Source organism: Impatiens glandulifera, chromosome 1, assembly GCF_907164915.1.
Source record: "Impatiens glandulifera chromosome 1, dImpGla2.1, whole genome shotgun sequence".
NCBI lineage: Eukaryota > Viridiplantae > Streptophyta > Magnoliopsida > Ericales > Balsaminaceae > Impatiens > Impatiens glandulifera.
In genome coordinates this window covers 93,460,186-93,477,321 of record NC_061862.1, presented here as the reverse complement: position 1 = coordinate 93,477,321, position 17,136 = coordinate 93,460,186, and the positions used below count along the sequence as shown (strand labels likewise).

Below are 17,136 nucleotides of genomic sequence, written 5' to 3'. Positions count from 1 at the left end.
TTCTAATTAATTTTTATTATCAATTAATTATTGAAGATCTTTAACAAATTTAAATGACTGCTTTGAAGAAATTTGAGCGGGATCTTGAATGGGATGTGAATAAGTTTTAAAAAGAAAGGTAGTGCGAAGATAATAAATTTTTTTACTAGGGCCAAAACATCTTTGAAAAAGCCCCTACACATTACCATAGAAGACTGGACTCAAATAAAAAAAAATTGATGACCAAAAGTATTTCGAGAAGTACACAAATATTCAAAGAAATCAAAAGAAATACACAACAAACGGTGTTGCCAAATAATATGGAGGTTCAATCCCGATTGTAGAACATCAAAGAATATTGGTAAGTATTTATATAATTTAATTGTATTTAATTGATTAAAATTACTATTATTAACACCATAATTGATATTTTACAATAGACCAAGGAACTTGGAAGACACCCTTCCATTTTTGAAACATTTGAAAAAGTGCATAAAAAAGGATGGTACATGGAATAAAAATAGAGCAGCAAAAGTTGTGATATATTTTAAGTACTACTAAGTAATTATTTTTTATGTTCATGAAAATATTGAAATTCATATTTTATACACTACTAAGTATGTTTTTTATGTAGAATATTCTTACTCAGCTACATTAAACTCAGGATTCTTAGGATATAAATGAACAAAATACATAAATAGATTTGTGGATGGAGACAACAGGGAATATAAAAAACGGGTGTGTGTTTAAATCTGATTGAATAAGACTTTAGCCCACAAACAAGTCTGTATCGCTAGATTTATGTTAAAACATAATTTGTTAAATTAAATCTAATTGAATAAAACTCTCCCATAGACAAGTTTTTTGTCGCTAGATTTATTATTATTATGTTATTTACATTGGTAAACATGATATTATAATTTTGGGGTCTCATATATAATGAGCCTTCATAATTTATAATTATTCAACCTATAATGAACTAAAAGGTGATAATTATAAGGTGTGGAAAGAGAGTACTTCTGTAATTGGGATGAATGAACATTGATTATTCTATAAGAAAAGACAAACCATCTTCATTTATCAAAACTAGCACTAAAGGTGATATTTCTCTTTATGATAAGTGAGACCATCGATTTAATCGCCTCTCCGTTATGTTCATAAAGACTAGTATATCAATTTATATGTACTGTTCTATAGAATAGTATGATTATTTATTTTAAAATAAAGTTTAAACGTTTTTTTTTTGAAAATATTTTAAATGTTATAAATATTAATATTGATAGTTAGATACATTACATGTTATACAAAAATCACATGGGTTAAAAAAATTTGTTTTACAAAATTTTAAATTTTTAGAAATTTGGTTTGATGTTATCGTTTTGCCAAATTTAAGTTTTTACATTGTTTGTTATTGCACCATGCAATAAGAAACACTCATTTTATGATTCTTAATTAGGATTGAAAATCACAACATTATAAATTGGGGTCATTTGAAAGATACATTTTACATAACCTAAATTCATTTATATAATTTTGAGTCGGTAAAAAAAGTTATTTCTTTTTTAAAATTATCCATGAAATATTATAAAATTAGAGTCAACTAATTTTATGAAACAAAAATTTTCATCATGAAAATCATAAAAACCAATCAAAGAAGAAAAAAAATGAGAAAAACTTGTATTCATATTTAAAACAACAAATTTTTATTTTTTTGCATGAACAATTAGCAATATCTTTGTGATATTAGGTGTACATTATTATATATTGCCAATAATGGACAAAAACTTGGTTGATAATATAAAATAAACAATTATTATATAGAATTAAGACTTATCAATAATGTTGATATAATTCATTTCAAACGTATCGATAAAGACATATTTAATAAATATTATTGGAGTGGAGTAAGTTTATTCATTTAAGTTTATGTACAGTAATAAAGTTAGAGCCATGGACAAGCGTAAGATTGTCCATGGCAACCTGATTACAAATAACGTGTTTTTTGTTGAAAATTTGTATTTTAATCTGTTGTGTATTAATCAAATGTGCGATGTGGGATACACTGAAAATTTCATAAACATGCATGTTTAATTAAGAGTCCACAGGATCGCACCTTACTAACCAGAAATAAGTTAGAAAACATTTACAAAGTAGACTGGAAAACTAAAGTTGATAACCCGGTTTGCATGATAGCTAAGAATGATCAAAACTGCTTTGGCATAAAAGGTTTAATCACTTGAATTTCAAAACCATAAACTACATCTGTACCAAAGAGTTAGTTCAAGGAATGCCTAACATGAAATTTGTCAAAGATAAAGTCTGTTCTGCATGTCAAATGGGGAAACAAATAAAATCAACTTTTAAAAGTAAAGGGAAAACACAATCTAACCGATGTTTAGAATTGCTTCACATGGACTTATTTGGACTGATTAGGGTCACAAGCCTAAGTGGTATGCATTATCATATGGTAGTTATTGATGATTACTCTAGATATGCTTGGGTGATATTTTGGGTATCTAAAAATCAAGCTACACCGAATTTAATTAAACTGCTTAAAAGATTACAGAATGAGAAATCTATACGCATAAATAAGATTAGAATTGATAGAGGAACTGAGTTTATATTTAGTACTTTGAATGCATTTTTTTGAGGAATCTGGAATTAGATACGAGTTTTCTAGTGTTACAACACCTCAACAAAATGGACTGGCCGAGAGAAGAAACCGAACTCTTAAGGAAGCCGCAAGGTCCATGATAGCCGATTCGGGTATTGCTCAAAAATTTTGGGCTGAGGCTATTAACACTGCATGTTATAAACAAAACCGGTCTATGATTAATAAACGGCTCAATAAAACACCTTTTGAAGTATACCATGATAGAGTTCCTAACATCCGATATCTTAGGATCTTTGGCTATAAGTGTTACATTCATAACAATGGTAAAATTTATTTGACTGCTTTCGATGTAAAATCCGACGTTGGCATCATGATAAGCTATTCTGTAGTGAGTAAAGCATATAGAGTATATAACACTAAGACCTTAACTGTTGAAGAATCTTTTCATGTTGTTTTTGATGAATCGGTTGAAAGTAATATCGCATCATCCTTTGATCTACACAACAATTGGAAAAATTAAATATCCAATATGTTGGTGAAGATGAGATTACGGTCTTTAAAAGGTTTGTCTATGACCAAACGGTTAATGCTGAGGTTCAGCCGGATCAAGCTGCTTCACAGCAGGAAGTTGACACATCAGTGTCTGCTGAGGAAATCGGTCGGTTTGACTCAGTTCAGCCTACCGATTTGTCTAACCTTGATTAAATAACCGGTCATTTAGAAGACATTTCTGGACCGAATCTTAAAGGTAACAGAGATCATTATCATGAGCTTATTATAGGTAACCCCTCACTACCCATCCAAACTAGGCATCAACTGTTGGAATAATATAAAAACTCTGCTTTCATATCCCAGATTGAGCCAAAAAAGGTGGATGAAGCATTGTTAGATCCAGATTGGATCTTAGAAATGCAAGAGGAATTGAACCAATTTGAGAGGAATAAAGTCTGGCATTTATATCCAAGACCGAAAAATCAATCGGTTATCGGAACAAGATGGGTGTTGAGAAATAAACTAAATGAAAACGGTTTAGTTATGAGGAATAAAGCTAGATTAGTGGCCCAAGGGATAAACAGAAAGAAGGCATTGATTTTAAAGAATCATTTGCTCCTACGGCCAGACTTGAAGCCATTAGAATTTTTCTAGCCTTTGCAGTTTTCAAGAATTTCAAACTTTTTCAAATGGATATTAAAAGTGCATTTTTAAACGGTGAATTAAATGAGGAGGTGTATGTTGAGCAACCTCTAGGTTTTAAAAATCAAGATCTAATTAGTCATGTGTACCGGTTGGATAAAGCCCTTTACGGTTTAAAACAATCTCCTAGAGCTTGGTATGACAATTTGACAAAAATTTTGTTCAACCATAATTTTACTATAGGATCGGTAGATAAGACCCTATTTAAATTTGAGAAAAATGGATATATCTTATTTGTTCAAATTTATGTGGATGATATTATTTTCGGGTCAACCGACCCTAAGCTATGTGATAAATTTTCAAAGATGATGACTGACAAGTTTGAAATGAGTATGATGGGGGAGTTGATTTTCTTTCTAGGTCTCCAGGTTCGGCAGATCGAAGGAGGAACATTCATCAATCAATCTAAGTACACAAAGGAGCTGATAAAAAAGTTTGGGATGGAAAACTACTATGCAGCATCCACCCCAATGAGCTCATCGATCAAACTGGATAAAGATGAAGATGGTCAAGGAGTGGACTTAACAGCCTATCGTGGAATTATCAGTTCACTTATGTACATAACAGCTAGCCGACCGGACATCTTGTTTGCGGTCGGGGTGTGCGGGAGATTCTAGTCTAATCCTAAACAATCTCATTAAAATGCTGCCAAAAGAATCTGTTAGGCCTCGGTCCTAGAATAAATTCCAGCAACCTTCATCGACACCCAGTCTCGGTCCTAGTGTGCACATGGGCCAGATTTCTGTTTTGTTGTATTATTATTTTGTTTTGCTTTCCTTTTCTATTTTACAAACCGAATTCTGTTATTTTCTAGTATTTGTTGTAACCGAATATTATGGGGCAAGACATCACCTATATAAGGATGATCTTTCTTCCCCAAAGACCCATGAATAGAATGATGAAGATGTGACTTCGCCCCTATTTGTCTATTATTATTATTATTATGGACTGTTTGGTATAAACCAACAGTATTTCTCTTCGCACCCTTGTTTCTTCTATCCCCTCCCCTCAAATTCTCTATCAAAACCTTCCGCTGCCCTTTGATTATAGAATTTTCATTGGTCCTAAGATCAAGAACTTGATTCTTGAACCCATAAACACATCTTACGAAACAAATCGTAACAGAATCTTAAAATATTTAAAGGGCACTCAAGATGTGGGACTGTGGTATTCAAAGGATTCCAGTTTCAATCTAACGAGTTACTCTGATGCAGACTATGCATGCTGTAAGATTGACCGAAAGAGTACCAGCGGGACATGCTAGTTCCTAGGTGACCGGCTTATTTCTTGGTATAACAAAAAGCAGACATCGGTTGCTACCTCAACTACAGAGGCGGGGTATCTTGCGTCCTGAAGCTTCTATGCTCAACTCCTCTGGATCCAACAGCAACTGAGGTATTTTGGAATCACGGCTGTGGAATCTCCAATGTTTTGTGACAACACTAGTGCAATAGAGATAACATATAATCCGGTGTTGCATTCGAGAACATAATCACACTCTTTAAATCAAACATAAGAAAATCCTCAAGCAAAAATGTCTAGTTTCCTTGCTAACAAAATTCTTCTTGCCAATTTTGAATCAGTCTCACATTCTGAAGATGTTGAAATCCAAGCCCTTTTTCGGTCCATTGAACGTTCCGGTTTAAGACCATTTTTGGAAGATAGATATATCATAGACTATAATGTAGTTACTGAATTTTTCAACACCGCTAGGGTCATTCGGGATGATCTTATCCTTGCCGAAGTTCAAGACAAATCCTTCATCTTTAGTGAGGTAGATCTCGCACTTAGTTGCGGACTACCTACTGAAGGTCTCACTAACTTCAACTTCTCACCGATGGTCATCAATGAGATGTGCCACCACTTTTCGGATTCCATGAATCTGGTCAACACTTATGGAGCCAAAACTTCCCTCCAAAGTGAATTTCAGCAACTGAGTGAGATCCTAAGTAAGAATATTATTCCCAAGGCAAACACTCAATCCTACACCCAGAAGGTCTTCGAAATGGTGGTTGCCATCACCGAAGGCACTCTAGTCAACTGGTCCAGGATCTTCTTCAACAACCTGAAGAAGATGATATTTTCCAAGAAAAGAGGATTTGCTCCTCAGTTATGTGGTCTGTTCTTTGACATCAATGTCTACCTCGGTCGATGAGCCACCCTCTATCCTAATCAGATGTTGACGAAGGAGAGGATCCAGACATACATCTACCGGATAGACAGAGAAAGAGCTAGAAGAACTCTAGCTATTGGACCATCTCACTACTAGTCCTTGGGTCTACTTTATGTATTTCACAACCATACCGATTATTTTGCTTCAATATCGGTTATGTGTTTTCTGCTTTTATGAAATATCGGTTTAATGAAACTTCGGTCAAATATTAAGATGATTAACTTTAAAAGTCATTTTCCTTAACTGGGCATACTCTCAGGGAGAAGCTACCAAATATCGGTCATTACCAAATTTCGGTCATTTTCAAAATATTCCCAAGCATGCGCTTAAAATTTGACCTGTTATTGTGTCAACCCTCCTTGCATTTTCCCAAAACAATCTTCTGAAAAAAGTAACTCCTTCCCAAGAATCAAAAGTAACCTTTTTGGGAAATAAGACAAGACTTTTCATAACGGACAGATTCTCTATTTAATGAAAATCTTAAATTCTTTTGAACCCGATCCCCTATTTAAAGAGCAACTTACCTCCATCCAAACTACAACATTCTTTCTTTGAGCATCTCTCTAAAACTCGGATCTCTCTCATATCTTTATCATGTATTGAACATCTCTAGTCATTGATTTTGATTCAATGCTATCATCTCGAGATAGCGAAACAAGAGGCATTGTTTTTCAGAATCTTGTTGACTCCGGCTTGCAAAAATTCCTAGAAGATTATGACTTTCTTCTGGAAAGGGATGTTACCGACTTCATCAATCATGCCGTCATTCTGGATAATGGATCGATCGTTTCCTATGTGAAAGGAAGTTTCTTCTTCCATATCACTGAAGAATCCTTCTCCAGTTTCTTTGATCTACCAACCGAAGGATTTTCAGATTTCCCCCTCCTCTCTCCAATGCAAATGAGGAATTTTCGCACTTCTTCTCCAACACTTTGAGTCCGGTCAACAACCAAGGACTCAAATCCAACCTCGCTCCCCACATCCAACTTCTTCATGACATCATCCAAAGATCCATCCTGGGACAGATACCTAACCAGTTCTATACTAGGAAGGTGTATGAGATGATGATCTCAATCGTCTGCGGGACATCCATCAACTGGGCCTCTATCATCTTCAACAACTTGAAGATGATGATTTAAGCTTGGTGGGTGGTTTATCGAGGGAATAAGAGGTGTGTGAAAGTGTGTGAGGTCACGAGATGAAATGTCGATTAGGATTTGATGGTTGGTTTTCCGAAGTGAGAGTAAATATAAGAGGTCTTCATAATAAATTAGATATTAGTGGTTAAAAATATATGAATGAGATGTTGATGACCGAAGTGATCGATTGGGGGATTGGTTGTTGATTGGTTGAAGTGGGGTAAAAGAAGTCGCGATAAGAGTAAATATGATGAGATACGAGGTGGATATTTGTGGTTGATTTGTTGGGATAAGAAGTCGATAATAAAAGGAGATAATGACGGTTAAAAATACATAAATGAGATGTCATTTAACCGGAGTATAAATGTGTGTGAGAGGTATGAAAAAATGTGAGTCACAAGATGAGAGGTCGGTTGAGGAGATTGATGTTTGTTTTGACGAGGGATAAGAGGTGTATGAAAGTGTGTGTAAGGTCATGAGATGAGATGTCGATTGAGATTTGGTGGTTGGTTTTCCGGAAGTGAAAAATAATTTAAGAAGTATGTAAAAATGATATATTAGTGGTTAAAAATTTATGAATGATATGTTGATTGACCGAAATGTAAAAGTGTGTGAGGTCACGAAATTAGAGTTGAATCGTGATCGGTGAGTTATTTATCAAGTAGACAAAAAGACATGAAAAAGTGTGAATCACAAGATGAGAGGTCGATTGAGGGATTTGTGTTGGTTTCACGGGGATAAAAGGTGTGTGAAAGTGTGAGGTCAGAAGATGAGATGTTGATTGAGATTAATTAGGCGTAATAAAAGAGGTCACGGTATTATAAAAGAGGATGAGTAATAAATGAGATATTATTGATTAAAATATATGAATGAGATATTGATTAATCGAGTTGTAAAGTGTGTGAGGTCACATGATTAAAGGTTGATTGAGATTTGTGGATAATTTTCCGAGTGGATAAAGAGGATTATGAAAAGTGTGAGTCACAAGATAAGAAGTCGATTGGTGGGTTTGGTGGTAAAAGAGACCGCAGTAAGGGTAAAAATCATCAGATGAGAGGTGTCATTTGTGGGTATAAGAGGCCGATAACAAAGGAGATATAGGTGGTTAAAAATAATATGAATAAAATTTTGATTGACCGAAATATGAAAATGTGTGAGCTCACAATATTATAGGTCGATTGAGATTGGTGGTTAGTTTGTCGAGTGTGATAAGATGCATGTGAAAACGTGAGGTCATGATATTAGAGGTCGATTAAGATTGGTGGTTGATTTGACTAGAGATAATAGATGTGTGAAAGTGTCTGAGGTCACTGTATGAGACCTGGTTTGTGTGATTGGAGGTTGGTTTGTCGAAATGGTGATAAAAAAATGTTGTTGTAATATAAAAGGTTGGTAATAGTGTAAAACACGCCTAACATTACTTTTGATAAGAGAAAAATGTATGACACAACTTTAAGTAAAATTTCTAGAATGATTTATAGTAACTTGTATGATGTAATTGACTTGATTTCTTAAGAATAAATCTACATTTCTTTTTTTAAGTATTTTTAAACTCATAAAATTATTTTTTTTAACTTTAGATATATAATTAATTTTAAAATATATATTAACATTAAATTTTATATTAAACTTAATTTTTAAAAACATAAACTAATTTTAAATAAATTAAATTTAAATAATATTAATTTTATTTAAAATATTTATAAATAAATAATATTTTATTTATATTAATAATTATGCAAATACATGTGATCATGGTAGATTTATTAATAAAACATGATCAGTTTATTAAATACATAATAACAACAAAAACAAAAGAAGTGACCACCACCACCTCCACCTTATTTTAACTTAGATTTGGATACTTTAATTTAATTGCTACGTTCATGCTGTACTAACGACACCGTCTCCTACTCCGGCATTTCCTTTTTTTGTGGGATAAAAACCTTGTACAGCTATGCCGCATTTCCCTTTTCCCTTACCGCTAGGAACATTGTTCCGCTCGATCCTCATATATCCTTTTTCACCCCAATTCGTTCCCCATGAATTCTTCACTATCCAATAATCAAGTCCTTTTTCACTGCCATATCCCACCACCACCAGTGCATGATCTAGGGAGGTTCTGCAGTATCCCGTGAAAATACCCTTCCATAACCAAAAGAATCACAAAACATTCACTTATAATATATAGATCGATCTCAAAATCCAAAATATAATAACTTTTCACTACTTACGTACCGAGACATAATTTTTGAATTCCTTGCCATAAGCTTCAATGCCAACGCTGATGGGCTGCTGTGCGACAGCTTTCTTTAAACTATTTTCGTCGTAGGGTGGTACTCTTTCCCAACCGTCTATGCTCACCACCTTTGATTTCATCTGCAATCAATCAACCAAATGGTTAGCTAGACAGACTTATAAAAATTAACAAGCCCCAAAGTCAAGCTCATGATAACCTTAGTGGCATTGCAGGTGCCTTTGGCTTCTCGATAAGGATAATCCTTTTCCGTGTCTATACCACCATTGCGAACAATGAATTGGAATGCAGTAAGAATGTACCCGGCTAAGCAGCCTAGGCTAGCTCGATCGCAGTCAATAAGTTCTTGCTCCGACAAATCAATCAGTTGTCCTGTTACTATCTTGTTGATACTTTCCACCGCTGCAATCGCCGAGAAAGCCCAACAACTTCCTAATATTTTAAAAAACAACACAAACAAGATCAAAATATATATATGAACTCAAATTGTTCCAAAACTATATTTTTTAACCTCATTTCTTCGCATCCTTAACTAGAATTAACCATATAATAAAATCATGACATTTACTCCATCGTGAGGTATCTTAAATGAGAATCAAACCTGTGATTTTAGTTATATTATGCTTATTATATATATTTTTGTAATTAATTTATTAAAAAGTTAGTGAATTGAATTGTTCTAATACTATTAAATTATTTTCATCTTAGGCACCTACTTTTTACTTTATATTTTTATCAAATTGTTCCAAAATTGTTAAATTACTCTGAGACAAATATTTTTTACTTTTGTTTTTTTCTCTCTAAAAAATGGAAATAGCCGAAACTATCTACAGACAAATTAATCTACATAATAGTCAAAAAAAAAATAACAATATTAATTAATCTACAAAGTATTATATATCACAATATTTTTTTTATAACAATAATACTAGTTATCTTCTCTGGGATTAAAAAATAAAAGTAGCAGCTTTCGAACCTTGATTTTCGAGAACCTCTTATCTTATTAGTTAGTCTGCTTCCCGACCTAAAAAGTCTGTTAACTTAATTGATATTGACTAAAATCCACCTATAGAATTAGTTATCTTAGTTGTTCAATAGTTTGATTGAATGACTTGGAGTCATACTAACTTTCTAATTTAGAAATCTTACCGCATTTTCCCTGGTTCTTAATCGGTGAGACGGCGCCTTTCGTCCTCCAATCAACCGACTCCGGGAGAATTTCACCTGATGACACAGCATACCTTTGGTTGTCCAGCTCTGACTGGACAGATTGGAGATCGGCATCATATTTCATGCCGAGGTAGTAGGATCGGTACTCTTCATCGGTCAGATCGGAAAACACGTTCAATCCAACCTTGTAGGTCCGGTTCTCGGAGTTATGAGCATCTATGAAGACCAAATTATCCTTAAAAATTTCGAAACGCTTTTCGAATTCATCTATTCCGTTGTACACTTTTCCATTCTCTACCATCCACTTTTTGTAAATATTCATCATTTCTTCGTCGGTTCTGGATTTTGATTGGTGATTGTTATCATACTCGATGATTGACATGTCCGCCATCATGAGGCTGAGGGAGGCGGAGAAGAGGGCTAGGAAGAGGAGTAGGATGGTGGTGGTGGCCGGAGTAGTCATGTTTAATTAATGGTGCGAGTCTAAAGGATGAAATGAGGATTATTTTATAGATGAATATATTTATTATTTAAATATTTAAGAGAATATTTTATTCAATTATCTTCTTATTGATTTTTTTTATTTATTTGAGTTATTAGGATAGTCCTGATTTGTTTTTTTTTTAATATAATTATCATTAAATATATACTTATAATTTAACAATCATAATTATCAAAAATAAAATTAAAATGTTGATTTGACATTTAGTAAAAAAAATGTTGAATAAAAGAAATTAAACTTTATTTGATATTTAAATTTTTAATAATTTTTTATTAATTGTTTTTACTGTTTATTTATTTATTTATTAGGATTATTTTTTAAATATAAAAAATATACAAATAGCAATAAATTATCTGAGCGATTGTCGAATGTCCTACAAAGAGATTGTATACTATTCTCATATGCTTGTACATTATGTACATTTTCACGATATCGCAAATATATTATGTAATTTTACAGGAATTTAATAAGTTAGGTTGAAGACTATCATTAGTTATTGGGATAGGTATACAGAGGAATGACTAAAAAAACCTTATTTACAAGATAGATCTATATCCCTATAATTTTTTAATGTATTATCTAGTTGAAAATAAACCGGAGAACATTTAATAATGAAAGATTTATTTACAATGTCATTCGATATGAGATTCGAAAACTTATGAATTTATGTAAAGACATTATTGTTCTTCTTGAAACGTTTAAACTAATTAATTGTAGTATGTTTCTTAATTTATTTTTGCTTTTTAAACTTTTTTTTTCATATGTATATTTTTGTTGTTGTACTTATAAGTGTTTTATTTTTTATTAAATGGATTATTTTTTTAAAACAAAGTATAAACCTTTATACCTAATAATATAATTGATAGATATATACATTATCTTGTTACATGGGTTTAGAAAATTTATTCAAAAAAGTTTTAAATTTATAGAAATTTTGTTTGATGTTGTTATTGTTTTGCCAAATTTAAGTTTTTACAATATTGTTTGTTATTGCACCCTGCAATAAGAAACACTCCTTTTATGATTCTTGATTAGGATTGGAAATCACAATATTATAAATTTGGATCATTTGAAAGATAAATTTTACATAAAAAAATATTCTGAATAAACTAATATTTTTTAATGAAATTTTAGTTTACACATATAAATATCAATAACTTTTTGAACATTACTCTAACAAAATCAAATTTACAAATTGACCTTACAAGCTACTAATTTTTCTTTTATAAATGAGAAGATATTTTTCAAGAAATAACTTCATTCTGTTTTTTTCCCCTTAAATTAGATGAACACGACCTCTACAGTTCTATAGTCTCTTATTTTAATTTAATATATTTCTATGGAACTTAAATATTATATTTTGCTCTCATAGACTAACACTGTTTTAAATTTTTTAATTGTATTAAATAATTATTTTTATTTTTTAATTTAACTCGCTAAATTTTTTTAAAATTAATGACATATTCAAGATATTGGTTTGTTAATACCCTTCCATTATATTTGAAATTTATACCAACAATTTATAGCATCACTTAAAACTCAACTCAAACCAATTTTATCGACCTAATTTTAGTTAAGAGATAATAAGTATAGTGTTCCCTATACATAAAACTGAGTTTTAAATATGTTCATAAACATAATTTTGTTTGAAATTACTTTTTTACATGTATTTTTGTTTGAAATTTTTTCTAATACATTTATTTTTATTTGAAATAGCTAGTATTTCAAATGGTACAAAATTAAGAATATATCTCCAAATATGAATAATTATTATTTTATGGCCAAAATTTAAACCATCTTCATAACTAATTTAAAATTATTGATCGCTTAAAATTTCAACTAGGTTGTGTTTCTTAGATTTTGATTATAACTTATTTTGACTAATAAATATATTTCGTTTTCAAATCAAATTAAATTCATTCTCACTAAGGGATAGCCCCTTTTGGTGTAAATTATGTTTAGCCTGTGATTCAAGTCTATTAAATTTCGTATTAAAATATCATATTTAATATTTCGTAATTTCTATCATATTATTTACATTTTAATTATAAAATTATTTGACATATTTCTCTCTTTCAATATCAATATATTTTTTAATTAAAGATGATTTTGAAGGCATGACACAAGCACACAATATCTAAATATGGAGGAAATGAAAAAGTAACAACATCGATATCGCCTTAGTTTGCAACATCTTTGTCTAAAAATGAAAATTAACATATGCATTGTTGTTAATTTGTTGACGAAGTGTATAAAGAAATACCACAAAGAGTCACGAATTCGCGCGTTCGTCAAGAAAATGATAAAATGAATTCCACGAATGGTCGTAGATTCTAAACTGAATGGTATTTGCACGTTCATAGACAAAGGATAAAAGATCTCTGAAAAGAGATGTGAGGTCTAAATTAGTGATGTGCGTGTTTTCATTAACGAGTGATAAAAGGATCCTTGAAAAGAGACGTGATCCCTAAGTTAGTGACGCGCGTGCGTTTATTAATGAAGGATAGAAAGATTTTCACAAAGAGTCATGAATTTCGTGTTGAAGTAAGCACGTGTATTCGTTGATGGGGATATAAAGGATAAAGAATCTTGAATTCAAAGTTGAATGATGACCGTGCTTCCGTAAAAGAGTAGCAGTAAAGGCTTTATAATAAGTCGTGGATCCAATATTTGTGTGTTCGTCGACAAGAAATCGAAAGAATTCTAAGAAGAAATGTGGATTCTAAGATTAGTGAAGCACATTCATTCGTCGATGGATAGAAGGAACTCTACGAAGAGTCATGAATTATGAACTAAGTGAAGTTCGTTTGCTTGTCAACGAAGAACAGAAAGACCGTTACGAAGGATATTGGATTTAGAGTTGTACATTGCTTAAATATTTATTGGATGTCTCCTCAATTATGTAGTACGCTTCTATGGTGAATAGATTAGTCGAAAGAGGGCGAGATGGTTTAAAGAGTAAACCGAAAGAGTAGTACATGTTACTCATATACATGTATGTCATAAACGTAGAATAAACAGTCATTTTTCATTCATAAAAATATTGAGTGTATTAAAAGAAGTTACATTTTATTTAAGTGTGTGGATAAATCAAAAACAATCACAAACGCATACACCCCTCAACATCAAAGTTAAATTTTAAAAGCATTAAAGGAAATTTAAGTCTTTGTCGTTTTGCTTCCTTGTCTTTGACATGTTCCTCTTATTTGATGTCCACGGGATGATGTCCTCCTCTTGATAGATTTTTTTTTTAGTTTGAATGGTCATCGAACGTTTTAACATCAATGAATTTGTGTAATAAAGACTTAAAGACAATAACTCGTTAAGTTAGACTTTTTATATTTTTATTTTTTCATGATTTTTGTTTTTATTGTTTTTATATTTTTATAAAAAAAAATCCATGTTTATTAAATGGATAGAATGTACTCATGAATACTTATTTATATCCATATGCATACTATGTATTTACATATATAGTAGTCAGATAACTAATAAAAAATATTAGCACAGTGACTTTAATGCTCGGGCACGGCGATTCAACGACCGGTAGAAATGACGTAGGAATTTTTGTTATATGACTTCCATGACAATAAGAGAGAGGGATGATACCGACAAGGATAATCTAAATGTTATCGATGTAAGGAGAGCTCTAATTGGTCATACCCCTCACCGCTAATCACAAATCCCTTATTTTTAATGGTAGAGAATTTATGAAATGAAAGAAAGGGTTAACCCAGGTTTTTTCTACATTCATACTCAACGAACAAATCACATAAAAATTTCTCAAAAGCGGGTGGAGATTATCATTCCTCATTGATAATCTTATAAAGTAATAAATAGATGTATAGTCTTTGTCAAATGACGTATACCTTATATTATCTTCACACTAGAGTCCTAGAATTCATGCACATTAAGAAAACAAAATATTTTTTTGTAAGGAGATAAAATTCCAAATCCCTTCCTCTATTCCTTTATTTTATAAGGACACTCTTTCAACATTTGCTCGGCGATATAGTTTTGTGTAAAATAGATTTCTAAATTGCCAAAATTGTGTTTGAAGCAAAGCATTAAATATTCACAACAGAGTCGCTAGAAACTATACACGATAGAAATCACTCATCTTAGCTCTATATCTTACATTGTTTAATCTTCTCTTATTAATTTATTTTTACGTGTAGAATTTATTTTTTAAGTGATATCGAAAAAGTAAAGCGATAAAAGCTAAACTTTATTGTAACCCCATAATCAACCCTCTCGTCGAATTCCATCTAACATTGAGAATTTAATGAGATGTTAACATAGGTCTTTTTAAAAAATAATTAATTAATGATAACCTCAAGACTATAGAGTCACCACCTAATTTTTTAAAATTAGGAAAATAATTTAGGCGTATCCACGCAATAATTAGAGATCTTTTTATTAGTTTGGTGCTTGGTTATATGTGGGAAAGGACTAAAAACGTTAAGTTCCACGACACTCATTACAAAGATAACTTATATTATTACAATTATGTCCTTTAAAATTATATTTTACACTTTACATTTTAGTTTTTCTATTTTTCTTGTTTAACCTAATTCTAAGAGTGATTGTGCACATTTGTGTGAATCTTTTATTTTTTGTTCAAACAATAATACAAGCATACATACAAACATATATAAGCATAAATAAAATACAATAAAGGAAATCATATATACATACAAGTAAAATCCTACAAAAGTAGGAAACATGTTAAACAAAAATCATCATACATGCATAAAGTAAAAAAAAAGTTCATAAAATCATGAAAAATATCGAAAATATCAAGTTATCCAGAAAATTATGAAATTCGACGTCAAATTTGGAAATATTTTTGTGATCGTAAATATATCAATTTCATAATTTTTGGACACGTGTTTTAAAAATTATGATTCTGCAAATTTGTGAATATATGAGTTTTTTTGGCCAAACAGGCCCTAAGGGTACACTTTCTAACCAAACTTTAATAAATTATATAATATATAATTATAATAAATAATAAAAAAATGAATTCGATTTGATTTATTGAGTTGAAATTCCAACTCGAAAATCGTATTTGAATTTGAATTGGTTTAAAATTTGATTCAAAATTAAAAATCAAATTCAAATTCGATTTATTCAAATTCAATAAACTTAAATTCGGCGGACATCCGTTCAAACAAAATATTGAACACCCCTAACCTGAACTACATCAAGTACACATAATAAACCCAAAAATATACCAAAGCTGATTTATTTATTTATTTTGCATACAAGTATATATTATACATTGTGAACAATACAATATTAAAGTCATATCATAACCTCAATTATTTATAGAAATCAAAGTTTTTCTCATTTATTTAATATATAACCATACACATGTTATTAAGTCATTGTTTTTAAACCAGAGCCCAAGAACATAAATTTATAAAATGAATTTTGTTTTTCAAATTTGACATTTTGATTATTATTGAATGAATAGTTTGAATATATTGAATTTTTAAATTAATTCAATTTGATTAATCTTCAATTAATTTACTAATTCAAAAATTATTCAAACAAAAACAAACTCGAAAGTAATGCAAAATGGATTTATAGGAAATTAAAAATATATATAAAAGAATTGGAAGAATGTGTGACATAAGGAAAAAGTGTCTTCTATGGTATGTAGCCTAAAGTATTTATAGGGAGTCTAAAGAAATGTTTCTAACATTAGGTGCGTAACTAGAATGTAATACATCAATTAATTAAAAACAAATATTGCACTCTGATTGGTTGAGCATATTTGAATTCACATGTTTCCCTCATCGCATGGAATGACTTCTCATCATTATCTCTAATCGATTGATCCTCCTTTTTTTTTTTTATTTAATCAAATAAGTTTATTTTAAATTCATTCATTATCCTCCATCCTAAGAACAAATAAAGAGAAATTCATAACAAATAAGTTTATTTTAATTTTAAATTTAATTAATTTGATTAATTAGCATAATAATTAATCCTAATTAATTATTTTAAATGTATTTTTGGCCATTGGGGTTAATTATTTTGATCTTATTATTTAAAAATAATTTAAAATAATTACTTTAATATTATAAATTGGAGTGTTGA

At 30.8% G+C, this 17,136-nt stretch overlaps 1 protein-coding gene across 1 annotated transcript; it reads right to left on the bottom strand.

Moving 5' to 3' along the window:
- Window positions 1-8,848: 8,848 nt before the first annotated feature.
- Window positions 8,849-11,000, bottom strand: LOC124922308 (zingipain-2-like). Its single transcript, XM_047463043.1, has 4 exons — window positions 10,506-11,000; window positions 9,556-9,788; window positions 9,338-9,478; window positions 8,849-9,244 (listed from the first exon to the last, which is right to left on the bottom strand). Exons 1-4 carry the CDS (start codon window positions 10,987-10,989, stop codon window positions 8,984-8,986), a joined length of 1,119 nt encoding a protein of 372 aa, XP_047318999.1. The 5' UTR covers window positions 10,990-11,000; the 3' UTR covers window positions 8,849-8,983.
- Window positions 11,001-17,136: the final 6,136 nt, after the last annotated feature.